At 42.0% G+C, this 24879-nt stretch overlaps 1 protein-coding gene across 1 annotated transcript in view; it reads right to left on the reverse strand.

Moving 5' to 3' along the window:
- Window positions 1-763: 763 nt before the first annotated feature.
- The window catches only part of LOC306738113 (uncharacterized protein), a gene marked incomplete at both ends in the record, with an annotated part of 31139 nt that continues 7023 nt past the window's right edge, over window positions 764-24879 (reverse strand). Inside the window, 23 exons of the mRNA XM_079219942.1 lie at window positions 764-1329; window positions 1524-1570; window positions 1783-1956; window positions 3033-3206; window positions 4273-4443; window positions 4671-6534; window positions 7172-7454; window positions 10465-11024; window positions 11217-11263; window positions 11786-11959; window positions 12265-12438; window positions 12842-14648; window positions 14733-14955; window positions 15028-15094; window positions 15726-15836; window positions 16353-16451; window positions 16565-16653; window positions 17407-17475; window positions 21444-21829; window positions 22902-22948; window positions 23317-23490; window positions 23692-23865; window positions 24407-24580. Of these exons, the coding sequence (XP_079076068.1) occupies window positions 764-1329; window positions 1524-1570; window positions 1783-1956; window positions 3033-3206; window positions 4273-4443; window positions 4671-6534; window positions 7172-7454; window positions 10465-11024; window positions 11217-11263; window positions 11786-11959; window positions 12265-12438; window positions 12842-14648; window positions 14733-14955; window positions 15028-15094; window positions 15726-15836; window positions 16353-16451; window positions 16565-16653; window positions 17407-17475; window positions 21444-21829; window positions 22902-22948; window positions 23317-23490; window positions 23692-23865; window positions 24407-24580 (7654 nt within the window). The remainder of the gene's footprint in view (window positions 1330-1523; window positions 1571-1782; window positions 1957-3032; window positions 3207-4272; window positions 4444-4670; window positions 6535-7171; window positions 7455-10464; window positions 11025-11216; window positions 11264-11785; window positions 11960-12264; window positions 12439-12841; window positions 14649-14732; window positions 14956-15027; window positions 15095-15725; window positions 15837-16352; window positions 16452-16564; window positions 16654-17406; window positions 17476-21443; window positions 21830-22901; window positions 22949-23316; window positions 23491-23691; window positions 23866-24406; window positions 24581-24879) is intronic.

The raw sequence follows: 24879 nt of genomic DNA on the forward strand, positions 1-24879 counted from the left end.
AAAAAGAGATAGTAGCAGTCATGTGAGTCTTGTATTCCTCCAGCAAGTTATTCAGGTCCCGTAAATACATCGTGATGGCCCTTTGGATTGTGTGAACATCGGCTGTTGCTCTGATGCCAGTCTGAGTGTTCAGATTTTTCTCGACTTCCTTCCTGATGCAGAAGAAGTGAAGAGAGTCTGAACTAGAATGCATACCTGCAAACTTGTCACCTTTCAGCGAAAATCGCCGTTTTGAAATGAAAATATGTCATCCACGTGAATCGTGTAGATCTGAAGAGTTTTTGTTTTTGGGGGTCAACTGGCCGCCCAGCGTGTCTGAGATTGGCACTGCAGTTCTACCTACCGACACCTATATATATATATTTATAAATATATATATATATATATATGTATATATATATATATATATATATATATATATATGTATATATATGTATATATATATACATACATATATATATATATATATATATATATATATATATATATATATATATATACTTATATATTTGTATACTTAGGTATTGACAAAAGAAGAGGTTAAAAAACCATAATGATCATAGTTTGTCAGTTTCTCGACAAGTGACGTTCGCCGCCCCCTCCCCCCGCTGTCACCTTTTTCACCCCTTATGAGTTTGCAGGTATGTGTCTTGTAATCTTCAGCAAACATGACTTTAAAAAAGTGTGTGTGTGTGTGTGTGTGTGTGTGTGTGTGTGTGTGTGTGTTGAGCATTTCTCTACACACAAGAGGAGACTCCCCCTCTTACAGTGAGCACAGCGACACTGAGGGACTATATGAGAATAGCCCAAGCCCAAACCCAAACCCGGGGTAAAGAGGCTCAGTGAATGTGGTGCTGAAGGTGTGGAGGTGGATCAGTGTGTCGGAGGAGACTCTGTAGAAGGACAGAGTGCCAGCAGGCCAGTCCACATACACTCCTACTCTGTTGGGTACCATGGAGGAGGAGGAGGAGGAGGAGGAGGAGGGGAGATGTGTACTTTTCTTGTTGTGCCAGACAGAATAACCTTCAACGTCAGAACACGACAGACTCCAGGAGTGATCGTTCTTTCCAAACCTGCAGTAAGCTCTGTTTCCTCTTCTTTTGATTCCTCTGGAAGTCACTGATATGTAAACCCTTCCTCTCCACTCAACCTCCCAGTAACAGCGGCCAGTCAGACCATTTCTACACATCAGCTGAGGCCAGTAGTTAAACCTCTCTGGGTGATCAGGATACGGCTGCTCCTCCGTCACTGCTGTCGCCTTCCGGTTGTTGTCAGACAGTTTGACGTTTACGTTTGCTGTGTTTGTGTCCAGTGTGAGTTCACAGGCATCTGATGGAGAGAACAAGACAATACAGTTTATCATCCAACACACCTGATGGGTTCATCTGTTGCTTCATAAACAGATTGACAATTAAATCATCTTTTTGGATCTTCTTTCACACTGAGAATTGAATGCAGATAGACGGACGTTTTATTTAAACATGTGCTGCCTTGTTTTCATGAATCAAAGTAAATACACTTACACTTCCTCAGACCAGGTCTCAGCCACTGCTCTCCACCATGTTCCACTCTGGAGGAAGAGACAAAGCACAGATGTCGGACAGGCGCTCAGTCAGATATCTGCAACTCATTCAGAATGCTGTAGAAGCTACGTCCTGAGAAAAGCTTCTAAGCTTCAACTGTCTTCACTGTTATCAGCGGTGCTGCTGGTAAAGACTGTGAACCGAAGGTCCTGAGCTCGTCAGTGTGACAGAGAAAGTATGTGGGCTGTTTTGTTCATACCTAAGAGTGTCCAGTCTCCAGAGTGGATCCTCCACTTCAGCAGACAGCAGCTTCACTCCTGTGTCTCCTGGATGGTTGTAGCTCAGGTCCAGCTCTCTCAGGTGGGAGGGGTTGGATCTCAGAGCTGAGGCCAGACAGGTAAAGCCTTCCTCTGTGATCAGACAGCCCGACAGCCTGGACAGCCCGACACACACACACACACACACACACACACACACACACACACACACACACACACACACACACACAATGTATTTTTGTGTATCAATGGGTGTCCTTTTCCTTTTTAGTGTGAATTGACTGATTATAATTAGGTCAGTGTTAGACTTCCTCACCATTCCTGTGTGTCATCAGAACCAATGATGAACAGAATCAGTTAACATTCGGATTTGTTGAATGAATTTGCTGCATAATTAAAGTATACAACTGTTTATTTTCTAGGTCTAGAAATTGTCTTGCAAAGACTTGTTACCGCAGTGTTTCCTGGTACACACAGTGCACACAACGTGTATGTCCAGTAGTATCTACAGTACATGGTCATCTGTTCAACAAAAGATGTATGCTGACCTGAGAGTTTCCAGTGTGCAGTGTAGATTCTCCAGTCCAGCAGAGAGCAGCTCCACTCCGGAATCCTCCAGGTCGTTGTTACTCAGGTCCAGGTCTCTCAGACTAGAGGACTGGGAGCTGAGGACTGGTGAGAACCCCTGACAGCAGGTCTTTGTAAGTCTGGTTTGGCTCAACCTAAATTAGTAGATCATATGTTCTATGTTTCAATTTAGTGTCTCAGTAATTTATGTCTGGACACAAGACAGTTTCAATTTTGGAATTGAATCGGTCACATGCACTATAGCTACTAGACTGCACTGCACTCATACGGCGGTTAACGTCACAGAAGCGTAGCACCACCTCCGGTTACCTCGCAGGTAAACACTGTTTGGCTCTGTCGTCAGTTTTGCTGTAATTTGTAGTGGAGCACCATTAGCTGAAAGTCACCGGCTTAGCAGTCGCCATGATTAGCGCCTCAAAGAGGTAATAAAAATGCTCCTAATCTTGTTAGAATTTATTCATGATTCAAAACGCAAATATATAATGATCTGAACGTGGTCAAGATGCACACATGCAAACTATATGAATAGTCATGATTATTATTTTGATTTTAATGAAAAATAAAGTTGTTTCAGCAACAGGCATATAATAAAAAAACAGCCCAAAGAACATTGATACACAAAAGCATCATAGTGACATCTGACCTGATAGTCTCCAGTGTGCAGTGTGGACTATCCAGTCCAGCAGAGAGCAGCTTCAATCCTGAATCCCCCAGGTCGTTGTTACTCAGGTCCAGCTCTCTCAGACGAGAAGACTGGGAACTGAGGACTGAGGTCAGAGTTTGACAGCTTCTCTCTGTCAGATTACAGCCACTCAGCCTGAAGGAGAGTTTGTGATGAAGACAAGCACTGCCACTGTTTCTAATGTCTAGAATGTAAAAAAATAAAAAGCTTCTCAATTTTAGAATGTTCCCTGGTGAGTTAATAATTGGTAATGGAGGATCTCGCGTCTATAAGTCCAGCTCACTCGGACTAAAGAACTGGGAGCTGAGAACTGATGTGAAATCCTGACATCATCTCTGTGAAACCTTAGTTGGCAAGCGTGTTTTTTGTCGGTTGCAGTGAGTTACTCTTGTTTGCAGACTTTATCAGCTATAAATAGTAAGCGTATTACTTATACTAATACAAAAACATTTGAGTTGGTTATGAACTCCATCACAAACTGACATTCAAAAAATGTCCTGCTGCTTAATTTTAAAACCCTGTAAACTTGGAAAACAAGGTGTGACACAAAAGCACCACGGTATGATCTGACCTGAGAGTCTCCAGTGTACAGTGATGACTCTCCAGTCCAGCAGAGAGCAGCTTCACTCCTGAATCCTGCAGGTAGTTGTTGGTCAGGTCCAGCTCTCTCAGAAGGGAGGACTGTGTGCTGAGGAGTGATGAGAGCTCCTGACAGCAATTCTTTGTGAGCTTAGATTGACTCAATCTGAAAAATGTAAAATATTTGCATTAGTTTTTGCTTTAACATCCAAGATATATTCAATGCATTTATAACTACATTTTTGGATTGATGTTATGATGTAAAATGCACACATATGTCCATCAAAAAGACAGTCAAAAAACAAAGCAATATGCATCTGTTACAGTTACCAGCAAACAATTGTTTCACCAATGGGGAAACAGTGTTATGATGAGAACTTATGACAGAATGTATGAGGATTTTCTGTCTAAATGGGTTTTCCATATTGTTGTTTCTAAATCAAAGATTCAGAGTCCATGATATGGAAATATATTGGACACGAGGTGTACTACTTAACTAAAAGCCATTCTCAATGTATGTGGAGTAGAACCTTCACGTTTCCATATTACTATTGTGTGTTCACCTGGAATTTCTGCAATTTAGAATGCAGCGTTACCCAAAAGCAGCCCAACGTGATCTGACCTGAGAGTCTCCAGTCTACAGTGAGGACTCTCCAGTCCAGCAAAGAGCAGCTTCACTCCTGAATCCTTCAGGTTGTTGTTACTCAGGTCCAGCTCTCTCAGAGCGGATTGGGAGCTGAGAAGTAACGACAGAGCTTCACAGCTTCTCTCTGACAGATTACAGCTACTCAGCCTGAAGAAGAGTAAGAAATTAAGACAAACATGACACTGTCTCTATGACCTAGTATGTGAGAAATTTGTAATTTTCATTCAGTCATCTCAAGAAACAATTTGACAGAATTCAATTGATCAACTAATAAAGTTGTTGACGAAACATTGGAGTTTATTAAGACTTCACGTTGTGGAGAACAATCCTACACATGTGTCACAGTTAGTATCTGCACTTATCTGTGCACTTACAGAGCTTTGTTGGATGCTTTGACGACTGGCAACAGCCTCAGAAAAGCCTTCTCTGAAGCAGAATATTTTCTCAGGTCAAACACAGTTAAATCATTTCCTGATGACAGTGAGATAAAGACCAGAGCTGACCACTGAGCAGGTGACAGTATATCTGTGGAGAGACTTCCTGAATTCAGGTACTGTTGGATATCCTCCACTAGAGAACGATCATTCAGTTCATTCAGACAGTGGAACAGATTGATGCTTCTCTCTGGAGACAGATTCTCACTGATCTTTCTCTTGATGTACTTGACTGTTTCCTGATCGGCCTCTGAGCTTTTCGTCTTTTTCAGTAGGCCACGTAGACCAGTCTGATTGTTCTGCAGAGAAAGACCCAGGAGGAATCTGAGGAACAGGTCCAGGTGTCCATTTGGACTCTTCAAGGCCTTGTCAATAGCAAACATGTGGACCTCAGTCATAGAAGTTTTGCTGAAAAGCATTTGCATTTGTTCACCACTTTTATGCCCTGGCTCACTCATCACGTTCTTGTGTTTGTTAATGACTGCCCTCTCCACATGAAAAGCTGCCAAAAACTCCTGAACACTCAGATGGACAAAGCTAAACATCTTGTCTTCATTCTTCCTCCCACGTTCCTCTTTGAAGATCTCTGTGAACACTCCTGAGCACACCGAGGCTCCACTCACATCAATGCCACTCTCTTTGAGATCTTTCTCGTAGAAGATCAGGTTTCCCTCTTCCAGTTGGTGGAAAGCCAGTTTTGCTAAAGACTTAATGCACTGAATGCACTTTTTTTTGTCATACTTCTTGTTTGTCTGATGAATCTGAAACACCAGGAATTCTGCGTACATCTCAGTCAGGGTCTTGGGCAGCTCTCCTCCCTTTCTGGTCTTTATCACATCCTCCAGAACTGTAGCCGTGATCCAGCAGAAGACTGGGATGTGGCACATGATGTGGAGGCTTTGTGATGCCTTGATGTGGGAGATGATTCTGCTGGACTGCTCCTCATCTCTGAACCTCTTCCTGAAGTACTCTTCCTTCTGTGGGTCAGTGAATCCTCTGACCTCCGTCACCATGTCAACTAAATCTGAATTAATCTGATTGGCTGCGGCAGGTCGTGTGGTTATCCAGAGGCGAGCAGAGGGAAGCAGTTTCTTCTTGATGAGGTTCGTCATCATCACATCCATTGAGGTGGACGCTGTCACGTCAATGTTGACGGCCTGATTTTCACTGGTAGAGCAGTCCAGATGAAGACGGCTCTCATCAAGTCCATCCAAAACAAACAGAAGTTTGAATTCACTCTTGTCGTAGTTGGTGTTTCCTGATGACTGCAGAGTTGTAAAGATGTGATTAAGAGCTTCTTCCTTGATATCTCTGGCCTCTGTGATACATTCATGAATGAGCTCTGACAAACACATCTTTTCTTCCTTCCATGAATTCAGCTGGCGGAAGGTCAAGGGGAAAATGAGATGGACATCTTGATTGGCTCTTCCTTCAGCCCAGTCCAACACAAACTTGCGCACAAGAAAAGTTTTGCCAATTCCTGCAATTCCATTCGTCAGCACTGTTCTCATGGGTTTATATCTTCCAGAGGGTTGTTGGAACATATCACAAGGTTTAATTGTTTTTTCTGTTCCTGCTGGCTTCACCACCACCGCCTCAATCTGCCTGACCTCATGCTGTATGTTGATGTGTACGTCACCCCCGGCTGTGATGTACAGCTCTGTGTAGATATCATCGAGACGCTGCTCATCCTTCTTCTGGGCCCATCCCTCTTGGGCACACATGAACTTATCCCGGAGGTGTGATTGAAGCAAGTGTTGGTAATATGAGATGTGTCGTGACTCTGGTACTGGAACAATCCCTTCTGTGTGACATAAATAGAACAAAAACATAAGGCTGCATGTTTACAGATGCCCCTTTCAGTTAATGCATGCTTTTTGATTTGTTAAAGGTATGTTTCTGAAGAGAAACTAAAGAACAGTCAAACTGAGTTTATAGTTAAAGGCGGAGCAAGTTGTCTGTGGAAAGTATTCTAGTATTTAGAGACGTTGTGATCCGTAATCTTTTCAAGATCTGCTGCACGTCAACGTCTACTACACTTTGTCCCTCAGGGCTTCCAGACCAGAAAATACAGCAGCTTTACCTTCAATTTTAGAGCAGGAAGTTCCTTTATTCTCTAAAGTCTCTCCAACATCATTGACATCCACCAACGCTGTGTGAGAGAGGTTATGTCTAATGTTATCAATTTGACTTATTTCTTATTATGTATCATCAAGTTAATCAGTGCTTGTTAATTGTATTACATGTTTTTACTAAAGGTAATGTAATGTTGTCTTGGATAGCTTATTTGTTGGAGTGTGATTTGTACGAGATCAGGCTTCCACTTATTTTCTTTGATGAAAACAATGAGCTTCTGTACTTTGTATAGAATGTTTCTTTACAAGTATTTTGTTGCCCACTCATTTTGCAAGAAAAAAACAAATGAACAAAGTGTGACTGACCTTCTGGTCCTGAGCTGGCGTCTGACAGACTCTGCACGAGATCATTCCTGTTTATCTTCTCCAAAACCTTCTTGGTCACCTTCAGAGCTCCCGGAAGTGTAAAGGTTTTCAGCATCAGATCCACTGTGTCCCGCCTTTCTGCGTTCTCCAGCTTGGACACTTTGACAGGTTGGTAGCCTTCCAGTATGTCAGGCTGCTGCAGATACCAGTTGAAGTCCTTAAATTCTTCGTCTCTTAAATCCTCCAGAGTGTTAAAAAGGTCCTCTGGCGTCATTGTGGCTTCCTGCTAAAAATCAAGCAGTTTTGTCAGCCTGAAGGAAAACTGGACCACTAACGCATCAGAGCAGCAGCAGGAGTTCTGATCGGCCGACACAGGAGCCAGTCGGGCCAGTTAGAGCTCTTGCTGCTGTTCTGTGGGCTGGACTCAATGTAATTTTGAAAAAGCACACTGTTTACACTTCTTGTAGTTGAAGAGAGACAACTTTGAGTTAAAGCACCATTAAATGAAAACTGTAAATGTTAAAGCAAGAAGTTGATAAATGAAACCCACACACACAAGGAGCTGGAGTCTGTCACATTTCCCGTTGTTTCAGCTTAGTGCTTGAACTGAAGGCCATGCTTTTGTTTTTAGCCATGCTAGCAGCATGACACCAAACACTACTGTACAAGAAACATAACATTGTCATGAAACCTTGAACTTTAAAGTTACAAGCTCGAAGAGTTCTGTTTTGTTCTCTCTGGCGGCACCAATGGCGATAAGCAGAAATTGCATTTTTGGATCTCACTTTCCGGAGATACAGTGTCTGGACTTCCCGGGAATATCGGCACATACACACACACAGTTCATAATACAGCAAATGGAAGTAGGCCACAGGCTAAATCACCATTGTGCAGTGGCGGACCCTGGATTTGGTACCTACGCCTGCTGTTTAGTTTTAACAGCTGATCGGCTTATCAGTGCGCTTCAGTTCAACGGGTGGCCATGTACTCCCACTGTGTTATACCTTTCGGCGGGAGATAGGGACTTGACAGACACTTATTTAAATGAAAATCAGAGCAATTATTACTTTAAGCTTGAGGACAACTTTCTGATGACAATAGGTGGAAGTCATAGAATCCCCACAGTCAATAAGATTCACCCTGAAGGGAACATGAATGTCTGTATGAGAAACCATCCACTAGTTGTTGAGATATTTCAGTTTGGACCAAAGCCACCGACCGACTCCGAGACACAACAAACTGCTCAAAACATTTGTCTTTCTCTACTGGAGCAGCTGCAGCAGTCCTGTTACTCTCCAACACTAAATAAACGGCAAGTATCTGAAAGGCTTCAGTGTCGGACAGAGACCAGTTCACAGTCACGTGGAAGGAGCTAAAAGAGACCGTGAGCTTATCTACATAGCTGATGCATAAACGAAAAACACATCTCTTACCTGAAGGTTATAATGTTAGAGCATGTTGACAACATTAAAGTCATTCCGCAGTCTGGCTGCTTAATTAGGTCAAGAACGTTGAAAGGAAATGAAGAATGAGGAAATACAGTCAGGCTTGGGTTTTAACTTCAGCTTTTTCAGGTTCCTCTTTTTTATGCGAGTTCCTGTTAATATCTACGCAACATTGTGTGTTACTCCATCAACACAACATTGTGTGTTACTACATCAAAACAGCAGCATTGTATGTTGTTTTTAACGTTCCCAGATTGCCAACGTTTGTTGACCCAAAAGTCATTGTGAGTGGTACGGTCAGAAACATGAAACATATTTTTGATCTAAAATATTTCAGTTTTTGGTCTCTTTGCCTTTTAATCTGTACTTAACTAATGTGTGTTAGTGTTTTAATAACATAGTAGTATTTCATGTGAAAGATAAAACATTTGATGCGCCGTTATGTTAATCATACATTATCGGTGTCTTGCATTCATTTTAAACATAAGGCTCGGGTACACAATCCTGTGACCATGTTGTGTATTTTTAAAGTTCAATTCTCTTGACTGTTCTGCATTTATAGAAACTACTGGGACAACCTTAAATCCTGGCCATGATCTAGTAGTTACTAAGCTCAACACAGTGTAATGTAGCTTCCAATGTTGTATCAGCTTCTGTTTTAAAGTAGTCATTGCCCAACAAGTTGGACATGCACAAAAGGCAAAATACATTGCTGTGGTTAGTTTTGCAAGTCAGATTTAAGCACATTTAAGCAACACATGAGTCATGATTGTGTAATCGCAGCTCGACAGTAACATCACCACTAAAGAGACAGCAGACGGAGCAGAAACCTGTCTGATTTGAAAGGTTAATATTGTTATAGTTGCTCAAATATTTTTGGGGATATTCAATCAGATGAAGAATAAATCAATCGGGCCACAATGTCAATCATATTTAAAAAGAGTTTTATTATATTGAAAGATAGTCTTCTCAGAGAATAAAGCAGACGTGGATCTGATAAAATACAGTACATACATCATAGAGTCCTGTCTCATGTCATGGTTTAAAGTGAAAATAAAACGTGGGAAATACATTTATATGCAAAAAATAAAAATATCAGTATCAAAGTAAAAAATCCTTTCATTTAGATATATTATTGGTGTGTTATAGGTCTAATATAGAAGAGGCACAGCCCAAGTACAACAATACAACAAAATCACAACCGACACGATATAACATCCTTTCAAGAAACAATAAACCATTTTGCCAAACTGCATTTGGTGCTTTACGCAGTCAAACGGTCCAAAGAAAAAAAAATCCTAACCACCTTTCTGTGACCTCCATGGAAAACGTCTTGAAGTCAAGGAACGATGTGAAGGAGAATTCATGAGACGGCTCCTTTATTTATGACACACAGAAAGTGAGTACAGTGACAAACTCGCTGCTGTACAACTCAAGTAAGGATTCCTTTGGTCCACCGGTCCAGTGTTCCCTGCGCTAGAGGAAATATAAAATGAAGCATTGCAGCGTACAGGTAACCACCCTCAAGCTACTTGCCCTTAATATCAGCCGGCGAGGTATCCGTTCCGTCTAATCTGATAAAAACAAATACAAAAGAATAATGCAGCTCTTTGATTTGAACAAAAACTTGGCAATATTTCAATTAGCTGACGCTTTTATCCAAAGCGACTTATACACATTTATACACCGTAGACACAGAAACAGAGAGCAATTCGGGGTTAAGTGTCTTGCTCAAGGACACATTGACATGGACTAGCGGAGCCAGGGCTCGAACCACCAATCCTCTGATTGAAAGACGGACCTGCTAACCACTGAGACACAGTCGCTGTGTGAGTGCTATGTGAGCACAGGAGGAGACTCTCCCTCCTTCAGTGAACACAGAGACACTGAGGTACCAGGCAGCCAGAAACCAAACCCGGGATAAAGAGGCTCAGTGAATGTGGTGCTGAAGGTGTGGAGGTGGATCAGTGTGTCGGCGGAGACTCTGTAGAAGGACAGAGTGCCAGCAGGCCAGTCCACATACACTCCTACTCTGTTGGATACCGTGGAGGAGGAGTAGTGATGGAGGTCTGTACTAATTTCATTGTGACTGACGGAGTAACCGTCAACATCGGAGCAAAAAAGACACCAGGACTGATTATTCCCTCCAAACCGGCAGGCATTGATTTTTCCTTTCCTCTCGATTCCTCTGTAAGTCACTGCTATATCAATCCTTCTATTCCACTCGATCTCCCAGTAACAGCGACCAGTCAGACCCTTTGTACACATCACCTGATACCAGAAGTCAAACCTCTCTGGCCGATCAGAACACAACTGCTCCTCTCTCCCATGTGTCACCGTCTGGTTGTTGTCAGACAGTTTGAGGTGTCTGTTTGCTGTGTGTGTGTCCAGTGTGAGTTCACAGGCATCTGATGGAGACAATACAGGTTATCATCTAACACTCCTTATTTGTTGCTTTATTAACCGATCAAACAAATAGACCAAATCACAATAACTCATCTTTTTGGATCTTCTTTCACACTGAGAAGTGAATGCAGATACACGAGCGTTTGATATAAAGTGTGCCTTGTTTTCATGAATCAAAGTAAACACACACTTACACTTCTTCAGACCAGGTCTCAGCCACTGCTCTCCACTGTGTTCCACTCTGGAGGAAGAAACAAAGTCAGAATGAGCCTTCAGAAGCTTCCTCATCAATGAACTTCAGATTTGAAACTTAATTTAACTTTACATCAAAATAAAACAATGATAAAATAACAACGGTCAGACAAAAAGGGGAACAAAACAAAAAGGTAATAAAAAAAGATTCAAGTCAGTGGTCAACGTATATACGTTTTTATCTTGGAATGAAAACTATTAAGTCAAGTCAATTACATGTATACAGCCAATATAAAATGTGCATAGAAGGATTTTTTAATATTTACAGCACCTGAGACCCTCCACCATTAGACCCTTGATTCAGAACAGGTAATGGTTTGTAAACACTTGAGAATTAGTCAAAAAGAATATGTGTCATAGGTATCAATAAATGATCCTGGTCTGATCTTACTGGGGACAGGAACTCTCAGTTACTGTCTTCACTGCTATCAGCGGTGCTGCTGGTAAAGACTGGGAACCAGCAGTCCTGAGCTCGTCAGTGTGACAGGGAGCCCTTGTTGTCGGTTCATACCTGAGTGTTTCCAGTCTCCAGAGTGGATCCTTCACTCCAGCAGACAGCAGCTTGACTCCTGAGTCTCCTGGATGGTTGTAGCTCAGGTCCAGCTCGCTCAGGTGGGAGGGGTTGGATCTCAGAGCTGAGGCCAGAGAGGTAAAGCCTTCGTCTGTGATCAGACAGCCCGACAGCCTGGAGAGACCGACACAGAATTATATTTCTTTAATTTTGTCTGTCCACTGTTTGCTTCTGGCTGGTAATAGACAGTGGGTTCATCAGAGCTTGTTGATGAAAACAGCGGCCTGCTGCTGCTAAAGAAAGAATTAGTCGAATCCAATTAGAATGGTGAAAGGCGCTTCAACGATCCGAGGACAATTTAAGGAACATTGATATGGCAGCTTTTAATAGATCCTGCTGATGAGTCTCTGTTACATGCAAATTAACTTCTACGTCAAACAATATTTAAATGCTCATCTGTTTAGCAAAAAAGAACTGACCCGAGCTTCTCCAGTGTGCAGTGAGGACTCTCCAGACCAGCAGAGAGCAGCTTCACTCCTGCATCCTGCAAGTCGTTGTTACTCAGGTCCAGCTCCTTCAGACTAGAAGACTGGGAGCTGAGAAGTGATGACAGAGCTTCACAGCTTCTCTCTGACAGATTACAGCCACTCAGCCTGAAAATGAGTTTGTGGCAGAGCATCTTATATGAAAAACACATCACATGTATATGGTTGCCTTTACACAAGTCGAACAATTAAGCATAAGGATCTGGAGTAAAGAGACCATCTTTGGAACAATTTGTGTATTTTTATTGTGTATATCACTGCGAAAAGTGTGGTCATTTCTCTGTTATCCCAATGACAAATTCATAAATGAACTAGCTGTAATATGGCAGAATTTGTATTTATTTCATGGATGCCTTAAATCTGTGAAGGTACAATAAAATTGAAGAAAGAATCTAATAGATTGTTTAACTGATCAACTAATCAATTGGCTAAATGTTGCAACTATCTGTTGACAAATACACTCATTAGTTGAGAACATTTTGACACATTTAGCCGTCACATTTACACTTACAGAGCTTTGTTGGAGGATTTGGCCAAAGGCAGCAGCCTCAGAAGAACATCCTCTGAAGCAGAATATTTCTTCAGGTCAAACACGTCCAGTTCGTTCTCTGATGACAGTAAGATGAAGCCAAGAGCTGACCACTGAGCAGGAGACAGTTTATCTATGGAGAGACTTCCTGAACTCAGGTACTGTTGGATCTCCTCCACTAGAGAACGATCATTCAGTTCATTCAGACAGTGGAACAGATTGATGCTTCTCTCTGGAGACAGATTCTCACTAATCTTCTTCTTGATGTACTCGACTGTTTCCTGATCGGTTGCTGAGCTTCTTCCCGCCTGTGTCATCAGACCTCGTAGGAGGATCTGATTGGTCTGCAGAGAAAGACCCAGAAGGAAGCGGAGGAACAAGTCCAGGTGTCCATTTGGACTCTTCAAGGCCATGTCCACAGCACTCTGGTAGAGATGTGTTGGTTCAGGTTTGTTTCTGCCTAGAAACCACCACCACCAAGAGATGGTTTCTTCTTCTGACAGCAGATTGACACCAGAGTTGATGAATGTCAGATGGACATGAAGAGCCGCCAGAAACTCCTGAACACTCAGATGGACGAAACAGAACACTGAGTCCTGGTACAGTCCACTCTCCTCTTTAAAGATCTGTGTGAACACTCCGGAGTACACTGAGGCCGCTCTGATATCGATGCCACACTCTGTCAGGTCGGATTCATAGAAGATCAGGTTGCCTTTCTGCAGCTGCTCAAACGCCAGTTTTCCCAGAGACACAATCATCTCCCTGTTATCCGGACTCCAGTGTGGATCCGTCTCAGCTCCTCCATCATACTTGATGTACTTCAGTTTGGTCTGAACCACCAGGAAGTGGGTGTACATCTCAGTCAGGGTCTTGGGCAGCTCTCCTCCTTCTCTGGTCTTCAACACATCCTCCAGAACTGTAGCAGTGATCCAGCAGAAGACGGGGATGTGGCACATGATGTGGATGCTTCGTGATGTCTTGATGTGGGAGATGATTTCGTTGGACTGCTCCGGATCTCCGAATCTCTTCCCGAAGTAGTCTTCCTTCTGTGGGTCAGTGAACCCTCTGACCTCAGTCACCATGTCCACCCACTGGGGGGGGATCAGATCGGCTGCCGCAGGTCGTGTGGTTATCCAGAGGCTAGCATCGGGAAGCAGTTGCCCCCTGATGAGGCTCGTCAGCAGCACATCCACTGAGGCGGACTGCGTAACATCAGTCAGGATCTCGTTGTTCTGGAAGTCTAGAGGATGCCGACACTCGTCCAGACCGTCAAAGATGAAGACGACCGGGAATTCCTCAAACTGGCAGAGCTCTGCTTCTTTGGTTTCACTAAAGAAGTGATGGACAAGTTCCACCAAGCTGTACTTTTTCTCCTTCAGCACATTCAGCTCTCTGAATGTGAATGGAAGCGTGAGATGTATGTTGTTGTTGGCTTTGCCTTCAGCCCAGTCCAGAGAGAACTTCTGTGTCGAGACTGTTTTCCCAATTCCAGCCACTCCCTTTGTCATCATTGTTCTGACTCGGCGGCGTCTTCCAGGTACGGGTTTAAAGATGTCTTCGCACTTGATGGTTCTTTCCGGTCTGTCTGGTTTCCTGGATGCCGTTTCAATCTGTCTGACCTCGTGTTCGTCGTTGACCCCAGAGGCCCCTCCCTCTGTGATGTAGAGCTCCGTGTACATCTGATTCAGAAGAGTTGGATTTCCTGCTTTTGCGATGCCCTCAAACACACACTGAAACTTGTTCTGCAGGTTGGATTTGAGTCGACGTTGACAAACTGCAGCAACAGTTCCTGGATGAATGCACAATAAATGAGATCAGTCAGTGGATGTTCATGTTAATGTGAGGAAAGTAGAGTGTGGAAAAATCCCCTTACGGCTCTGCAGACAGTCAGCCAGCTCCTCCTGCTTCATTCTCTTTAGGAAGTGCAGTGTGATCTTCAGACAAGCCTCTCGGTTGCTCCGCCTCTTCTTTTCCTCTTCACCATCCAACACCTCCTCATCCTCACTCTTTAGGCATTCTGGGTAACCAAGGCTCAGCATATTTTGGAACGTTTTCAGCTCGCTCTTCACGTAGGCGGCAATGTTTTCCTCAAGAGTCTGGAAAAGAAGAAAAGGGTTTATTGTATTTGTTGAGTTGAGGTCAAAAGTTGTTGTTGGACATTTACACACCCTAAATATGGAGTCCAAATCCTTTGGATGAAGCTTGACGGACTGCACACTGGGAACTTGCTGGAAACTGCAAAAAAAATTGTTTGCTTTTGGGGAGATGTCATAAAATAGGTGAAACCAATGACACCTTTAGAATAATCTAAGATGCTGCTCAATCTCATTAGTGATATAGCATCTAATTTGTTACACAATTCTTTAAGTTTCAACCATGTTGTACATCTGAATTTTCTGGAAAACTGGTCTGTGTCTTTGTAGTAAATCTGGTGCTGATAGATAGAAAGCCTTGGGAAAGAAACATTATTTTATTTATGAAAAAGATAACATGGTCACTAAAGGAGATTTTGAAATGTCATCACATTGGAGTTTATACATTGGAGTTTATATATATTTTCCCACACAGTATAAACTTATATACTATAATATATATACTTATATACTTCCAGGTGGTCTTAAGATTTGATGTTCAATTACAATCAGCACAAATAAGCAATATTTCACGTGAAACTATTGGTGATATTTTCAAAACAATATGCAAATCACAAAGTCTACAGGGAATAATATCAATAGCCGCAGGATGCGATGACACTAGCGTCAAAGTTCAAACTACTTTCAAACTTCTTCTTCTTTTAAATCCGCCCTCTTGAATGTGAGAGGAGAGCTGCAGAATAACAAACTCATCTGGTTTAACTTCCACTTACCAGTCTTCAGCAGAGTCCTGATCATCTCCGAAGGCAAGGGGATTGATCATGGACTTGTTCCCTTTGATGGACACATCGTCTGGTAAGGCGGAGTCTGGCCCCTTAGGGACACTGACAGAAACACAACAGAAACACCAACACTCAAACCTTTAGCTATACATGTTCATGGCTGACTGATTGAAGCCTGAGCTTCTAATCTAAAAACATGGGCCGAGAGGTGGAGCAGAGTTGACCCCTGGTGACGCAGCAGAGGAGCCGGCTAGCGGCGAGCAACCCCGAGAGCAGCCACGCCCACAACTATGCCCAACTTTAAGCCTTAATATGATTTAGACGGGTGAGTTATATACAAACTCACCCCCGGTACAGTTGTCATTCATTTTGTGTGTTTGTTTTACCAGGTTGTAAACATGTTTATTTCTGCTGTAAAGTTGGATATTTTAACAACGGCGGGTCTCCGAGGATCGACTGGCCTTTGGCGCCAGCCTCAAGTGGCCATTTGAGGAACTGCTGTTTGTTTTGTGGCCACAACTGCATTGGTTTCACTTTGCAGCACCGGATGTTGCACCTTGGAGATGACAGGAGGACACAACGTGATGTCATGGGAACGTTCCCTGCTGGCGGACTCACTGTGTCTCTGTAGGAAACGCCAGACGTGGTTCCATGGACTTGTTGGACACACAGCTGGCTTCAGGTCCGGGAGAGTCTGGTCTCCGCCGCTGCTCTGGACTTCAACACAACACAACACACACGGAGCTCTGTGAATAATGTCGGTGGAGTGATGTGTGTGCTGAGCCCTGACATGGAGAAGAGCCACGGACATTTAGAGATCCTCATCTCACCTCTGAGCTTTGGTGGGGCTGTCGAGTTCCTCAGTGGGTTTAGAGAGGACTCCCTCCTCTGTCTGCTCACACGTACTCATAGCAGAGCCCTGCGGCGTCACAAAAAAAAGAGATGCTGTCAGCGCTCACATATTCACAGGGTTCTTACGGTCATGGAAAACCTGGAAAATTCATGGAATTTTAAAATGGTTATTTCCAGGCCTGGGAAAGTCCTTGAAAAAAATAAAATCCCCAAAGTGTTGGAAAAGTCATGGAAATGTGTTATATTCATGTGTTCATAAAAGAAAGACACTCAAAATATAAGCAGGCATCTATGTTTATTCTTTTAATCAAACTATTGTCTCTCATTCATTTGTGTCATTTCAAGTAAACTGATAAATCTTAAAATTATGTTAAGTATAAAATATATTTTTTTATACTTACAGAATATGTTATATTATTTGATGTGTAATTTGTTCCATTATTAAGCTGTTGTGTAACTGGTTAGTATCTTAATTACTCAAAATAAAAATGGCAAACATGTTTTCAGTTTCGACGACCATTTAAGCTGAGCTCTGCTAAACAGTTATTTGTTCCCATTTGTATGAAAACAAGTGTTTTACATTTATAAAATGAGTTGACCGCGTGGTCTGTGAGATACCAACCACCAAAATCATTTAGCCTGACCTGAAAAAACTAAACCAGAACTAACTTAAAAAATAAAGAAAGTTGTGGGACATTTCTATACCATTTTTTTAGGACAATAAAAAGTAATAAAAACGTCATGAAAAGACCCCATTCACCAGCTGTGGTTAGCACATGTTTGAGCTCCATCATTTTAAAGTTTGAGGCAGAGAACCGACATATCCGCTGGTGTAGTTCTGCTCTTCTTCCACTGGATGGAGCCCTTTACCCACACCACCTCTACGGAGCTAAAGGGCAGAGAAGCTCATAAGACTCAGCTGCACACGAAACCGGAGTCCGCCTCTATTGTGATCTACGCGGTAACCATTTGTGACTTCACTTTGGTGATTTTATCACAAACAAACAATAAACAAGCGTCGCCACCGTCTCAAACCTTCTTTGTTTTTCCTGCTAAAAACCACAAGAGACGAGCACATTCATACACTTTTAAATGATTGTGTCAAACTGGAACAAAACAGTCAGATTACACGAGTCATCATAAGAGGATTTAAAAAGATAAATTCAACATGGACAAACTGACTTTTAACACATATATTTACCTTTTTTTTTTGGTCTGGAGGGAGAAAAACTATCTGCGTCACGACGAGAGAGCGAAAGTGAAAGTTAAGTGGACCCGTCAATATTCAAAATAAATACTGATTTAACAAACGTCAATATCTTTCAACCGAACTTTATACAGCGAGTCTAGTATAAACCATCCAACTAGGATTAAGCTACAACGTTAACCCCCATTAAAGGTACTGTTTAAGGTGTATATGGTAAGAGTCACGTGAACTAACATCAAATAGAAGTTAACTCAACATCTTTACAAATTAAAAAAGATATTAACCAGTTAAAACACATTGTTACCTCTTCAACTGGAGCTTGCCTGAATGTTTAAGATGCATAAACCTTTTACTTTAGTACATTCACGGGATGGACGTTGACGTTTCCACCGCTTGTGTGCAAACTAACCTTAGTTACGGGTTTCCTTATCTTGGCTCTACTTTGAGACCAGGTTCCTTTCAAAATAAAACGGGACCACCAGAATAAAAAGCCAGAATAAAAGCCATTGAGGAAACAACAATGGAGTATCAAACTAAACCATTAGGCGTGATTCGCAAAGATGGGTAGACAAATATTTGTTCTGAATTTATTTTATTTTTGTAGGTTAGTGTTTGTAACCGAATATTACAAATGAAGACTTTATTTATTTTTTTAAGTTAATTTGGAAGTTTCCGGTTACTTTCAGTGCCCTCAAAAAAGGGTTCCTTCACTGTTCATCTGATGTGTATCTTAATTCAACCTGAGATGCATCAGGTTTCAAACCATCACTGATCGTTTTAACTTTAACTATATGAAAAAAACAATGTAGCAACATTTAATTATCAATATATACAACAATGTCAACAATTTGATTCTGGTGAATATGTCACTGACATATAAACAGGAAGTATTTTAATGGCTTTAGTGTAGAAACCAGTTTACGGTCATTTGAAAGGAGTTAAAAGAGTCCGTAAGCCTCCCATCATGAATCCACAAAGTTATCTAAATAATGAGCTGAAGCATAAAAAGAAAAACACAACGCTCTTACCTTAAGGTTTAATATTAGAACGTGTTGACAACGTAAAAAGTCGGGTCACTCTGGAGTCGGGCTGCAGCATTAAGTCAAGAAAGTTTACAAGAAATGAAGAAGGAGGAAATAAAGTCAGGTTGTGTCTGACGTAGAAGTCACATTCCAATTTATCTCGGTTCCTCTTTTTCACGTGAGTTCCAGTAAATACATCATCCATGCTTTTTGTCATCCAAAAGCAACACAACTGCGTGACATGAGTGAGTCACAGTCAGCAGCCTCAGCTAAATACCAGGGTCCATCAACAATGGATTCAGAAAATGTGGCAAAGTTTAATCCATTGCACAAGTCTTCAGTGTAATAGCTGTTAGCAATACATAAGAAATACACACACACACACATCAAGTTGTCTGATTTGTTTTTTTGGTTTATTAGAAAATGTGTCGTAGGATACTGCAAACTACATATATATTGAAAACAGACCAATGAGAAGAAAGCACAAATTCATAATAGGCTGATGAAAGACATGATCGTCACAAGACAACCAGGTTCCTTTAAAAACGATATAAAACACTACCGTGCAGAACAGTGAATGGGGAGAGAGAGATACTCTTAAACGTCCCGAGAGGTGACAGGTGGGCCGAAAGCCCCGCGGGACACGGGACCTCATACAAGGGTCAGTCCGCAGAAAAGGGAAATGAGTCACCGCACACACGAGAACGGACCGTCACACACGGCCCCGTTCTCCAAGAGGGAATACCCTATTTATCCAATGCCGTCAGCTGTTATCAAATTACCAAAATAATACATTTATGACAATCTCTTGCAAGGGGACTGTTGGAGGAAATTGTTTATGTAATCAAAGAGGTATACAGTAATTATAGGAAGATCCATTAATCCACAAGCTATATCCACTTGTGTGTAGAAGAAGGGTTAAATATCAGAGAAGGAGAGTTCTGGAAAAACAACTTAGGCCCACTCACGTAAGCATGATGTTTGACTGTGTTTACCCAAAGAGTTTTGGCAGGAGTTAAGCCTATCTGGTCACTGTGACCTGGCACGTTCCAGCTCCCTGTAGGGACCTAACGCCCTGGTCCAGCCCCTAGTTATGCTGCTATAGGCCTAGACTGCTGGGGGACATCTTAGGATACACTGAGCTCCTCCTCTCCTTCTCTTCCTCTTTTGCTCCTCCTCTCCTCCTCTCCTCCTCTCCTCTTCTTTCTCTCCTTCTGGATAAATGATTGTCTCTTCAATGCATATTACTAACTCTACTTTCTTTTTCCATGGATTCGTGGCTGCCTGGAACCAGGCAGCTGCCATGGCCCTGCTTTCTCCTCCCACTGCCCCTGGGATGCCCCTCCTCTCTACCTCCTTCTGCTTAATGGATCGTGGCTATCTGGATCATACCTACTACTCATTATATGAATAATTTCTGTCACATTCATTGAATGTGCTGTAACTCCGTTACGTTATTCATTCTGGCCACATGACATCTATTGCTTCTGTCCATCCGGGGAGAGGGATCCTCCTCTGTTGCTCTCCTTCAGGTTTCTTCCCCTTTTTTTCCCTGTGAAAGGGTTTTTACTATCTTTATTGGGGGACTTTTTCCTGATCCGATGTGAGGTCCCGGGATAGGGATGTCATGTGTACAGATTGTACAGCCCTCCAAGGCAAACTTGTATTTGTGATGTTAGGCTATATAAAATAAACTGAATTGAATCGAATTGAATTAACGGGGAAGAAATACAGGCCTCCGATGACGTCAGTAGCATCTGAGAGTTCCATGATAGTTGAATAACAGGATGAGAACGAGGGGGGACCTATACTCTTTTATTCTGTTGCCAGCCGGAACCAATCGTTTTGTTCATAAACTTGCTGTTTGTGAATAAACTGGCGTGGATCCCATCACCCTGTCTCTGTTCATCTGTGATTCCTGGGGATTTCCTGAGTGAGCCGTCTGACTGAGATTTGGAAGAACTCAGTAAAAAGTCGAGAGCGTTATCCACTGGCGGGACGCCCACCAGCCTGGTGGGCCCGTTCATCGGCAAAATAGACATTTAATTATCTTCTTCAGGACCAATACTTATATACTTATATACATCCCTCCCGAGTTGATGAGAGATTCACAGAACTTGCAGGTCATCCAACAACAGACACGGCAATAAACCCAGACAGCATTCAATGAACACATTTTCCACAAAAAGAAAGAAAAAACTGGAAATTAAAAAGATAATGACACTTTGCTTAAGATGGTGTAGTTCAAGTAAAACGCTGGTTCATGTTTGTATTCTGCATTGTCATTTAGAGAGTACGTGTTCAAATTAAAATGTTGCCTTTAAAATGTAAATGTTGTCTTATTGTCAACAATATGAGTATGACTTACAAAAAGTGTGTGAGTGTGTGTGTGTGTGTGTGTGTGTGTGTGTGTGTGTGTGTGTGTGTGTGTGTGTGTCTCCACACAGGTAAAGACTCTCCCTCCTACAGTGAACACAATGACACTGAGGAACCCGGACTCCCAAACCCAAACCCGGGATAAAGAGGCTCAGTGAATGTGGTGCTGAAGGTGTGGAGGTGGATCAGTGTGTCGGAGGAGACTCTGTAGAAGGACAGAGTGCCAGCAGGCCAGTCCACATACACCCCTACTCTGTGAGAGACAGAGGAGGAGAAGTAGGAGGAGGAAGAGAAGGAGTGGTGGGTACAGTCATTGTGACTGACGGAGTAACCATCAACATCAGAGCAGAAAAGACTCCAGGACTGATTATTCCCTCCAAACGAGCAGTCAGAACCTTTTCCTTTCCTCTTGATTCCTCTGTAATCCACCGATACGTCAACATCTCCTCTACTCTCGACCTCCCAGTAACAGCGACCAGTCAGACCCTTTCTACACATCAGCTGAGGCCAGAAGTCAAACCTCTCTGGGTGATCAGGATACGACTGCTTCTCTCTCACATATGTCACCTTCCGGTTGTTGTCAGACAGTTTGAGGTGACTGTTTACTGTGTTTGTGTTCAGTGTGAGTTCACAGGCATCTGATGGAGAGAACAAGACACAACTCAGTTTATCATCCAACACACCTGATGGGTTTTGGATCTTCTTTTATATTGAGAAATGATTGCAGATACAAGCTTTTGATGTGGTCGTTTACTTAAAACGTGTGCAAAAGAACTGAGTCCTGTGTTCCACAAAATGTTTAATAAATCCTTACAGGCACAGCATGTACCCAAGGTCTGGAAGGATGCTGTAGTATTCCCTGTTCCCAAATCCAGTTGCCCCAAAAGCCTAAATGATTTTAGACCGGTTGCTCTTACATCAATTTTAATGAAAACTTTTGAAAAACTGGTAAAGTCAGAAATGTTAAGGAAAACTGAGCAAGCACTTGATCTGCTGCAGTTTACTTATAGGCCACACAGAGGAGTAGAAGATGCCACAGTCACTTTGTTTAATTTAATTTTCAAACATCTGGAGGGAAATGGATCTCATGTTAGACTTTTATTTGTTGATTTCTCCTCTGCTTTTAACACAATTCAACCCCATATTTTAACCAGTAGGCTTTTAGAACAATTGAAGTAAAAAAAAAAACGACTTAAGTCACAATCTTGTGGGTTGGACTCTTGCCTTTTTAAATACATTTTATCTTTTTCTTTGGTGTCATGGTTTGGCAACCTGTCTTTAAAGAATAGAAACTCTCTGCATCAGATTGTTAAATGGTCTAGCAGCCTGATTGGTGAGTCACAGCTCAGCCCAACTGAAAAATGGAGCCTAACTGGCTCCATTTTAAAGGACGACTCTCACCCTTTGCACAGGGAATTTCAGCTTCTCCCCTCTAGAGGAGGTATTTAGTAGCACAGTGCAGAACAAAGCGTTATAAAAACAGCTTTGTTCCAGCAGCCATCACTCAGGTGAACACATTATAATTATAACAGCACTGATCTGTAGCTTTGAGTACTTGTATCATGTTTGTCTGGTTGTCTGTGTTTGTTTGTTTTCTACTGTTTTCTACTGCAAACCAAGTCTACCTATGGGTACTAATAAAGTAACCATACCAAACTACTTTAACATATGCTGCCTTGTTTTCATGAATCAAAGTGAACACACTCTTACACTTCCTCAGACCAGGTCTCAGCCTCTGCTCTCCACCGTGTTCCACTCTGGAGGAAGAAACAAAGAACTCAGATGTTGGACAGGCTCTCAGTCATTACATTATTCTTTTTAAATCATTCACAATGCTGCTGAAGAAAAAATCCAGATAAAAGCTGATAAGAAGAAGAATAAGACCAATATAACATTTTTAAATCACTTTTAACAGAAAACACACAGTCCCGACCTGAGAGGCGTAGTTGTTGTAATATACCCAGCACTGAATCCTGATCTGGTATTACACCAGTTAGGAGGTCAGTCTCAGTGGGGACAGGGACTCTCAGTTACTGTCTTCACTGCTATCAGCGGTGCTGCTGGTAAAGATTGTGAACCAAAGGTCCTGTCAGTGTGACGGGGAGCTCTTGTTGTCTCTTCATACCTGAGCGTTTCCAGTCTCCAGAGTGGATCCTCCACTCCAGCAGACAGTAGCTTCACTCCTGAGTCTCCTGGATGGTTGTAGCTCAGGTCCAGCTCTCTCATGTGGGAGGGGTTGGATTTCAGAGCTGAGGCCAGAGAGGTAAAGCCTTCCTCTGTGATGAGACAGCCTGACAACCTGGACACACACACACATACACACACACACACACACACACATACACACACACACACACACACACACACACACACACACACACACACACACACACACACACACACAGAATATCCCAGAATTGTTGGATACCATCTGTGACATCCACGTGTATGTCCAATGACATTTAAGTGGCCATCTGTTAAAAAAGAGGCGAGTACTGACCTGAGAGTCTCCAGTGTGCAGTGTAGACTCTCCAGTCCAGCAGAGAGCAGCTCCATTCCTGAATCCTCCAGGTCGTTGTTACTCAGGTCCAGCTCTCTCAGACTAGAGGACTGCAAGCTAAGAACTGATGAGAACCCCTGACAGCAGATCTTTGTAAGCCTGGTTTGACTCAACCTAAATAAGTTTAAAAAAAAAAAAGTTTTAAAAAAATGTAAGGGTAGAAAAACACTGTATTGAAAACTACATCAGAATGCAAAGAATATATACATACATATATATATATATATATATATATATATATATATATATATATATATATATATATATATATATATATCATATTTTTGATTGCCTGTGTTTAATTTCCATGCAATGCAAATACTACGGTTTAATATTTTAAATATAGTGTTTCAATGTTTCCTTTTTCCCAACATTTAAACCAGCATTTTAAAGTCACTGCCCTGGCTCCATAGGACAGTTTTGCGCTACTATCAAGTATTTTACGATTTAAAGTGTGAGAATATGATGATCTGAACATGGTCAAGATTACCCGGATTGTGGAAAACATAGAAAAAGTCAAATATAATATTGTGACTGTAATGATAAATTAAGTTTTCTGTAAGCAATAGGCATGCAATGCAAAACTAGAGTATCGAACATTTCATGTTTAAGGCGCAATACAGTTTTACTAAAATGCCTCAGAGTCAGATCTGACCTGAGAGTCTCCAGTGTGCAGTGAGGACTCTCCAGTCCCGCAGAGAGCAGCTTCACTCCTGAATCCTGCAGGTCATTGTTACTCAGATCCAGCTCTCTCAGACTAGAGGACTGGGAGCTGAGAAGTAAAGTCAGAACATCTGCGCTTCTCTCTGACAGATTACAGCCACTCAGCCTGAAGGACAGTTAATGATAAAGAAACACATATACTGTTTTTATTGTCTACAATGTAAAAAATAGATAATCTTGCACATTTTACAATTTCCTTATTCTATTGTGTAGTTAATCATTTGAAAGAAAGGATCTTGATTTTAGGTCAAGCTCACTCAGAGTCAGACTACAGGTACAAATTAAAATTCCAGGTAACTTTTTAAATGTTTCCTGCTGCTTTATTTCAAACAACACCCCAGTAAAATGGGGAAACATTTTTACTACACTAAACTAAAGCGCCATGGTTTGATCTGACCTGAGAGT

This window comes from Taurulus bubalis (assembly GCF_910589615.1).
Source record: "Taurulus bubalis genome assembly, chromosome: 6".
NCBI lineage: Eukaryota > Metazoa > Chordata > Actinopteri > Perciformes > Cottidae > Taurulus > Taurulus bubalis.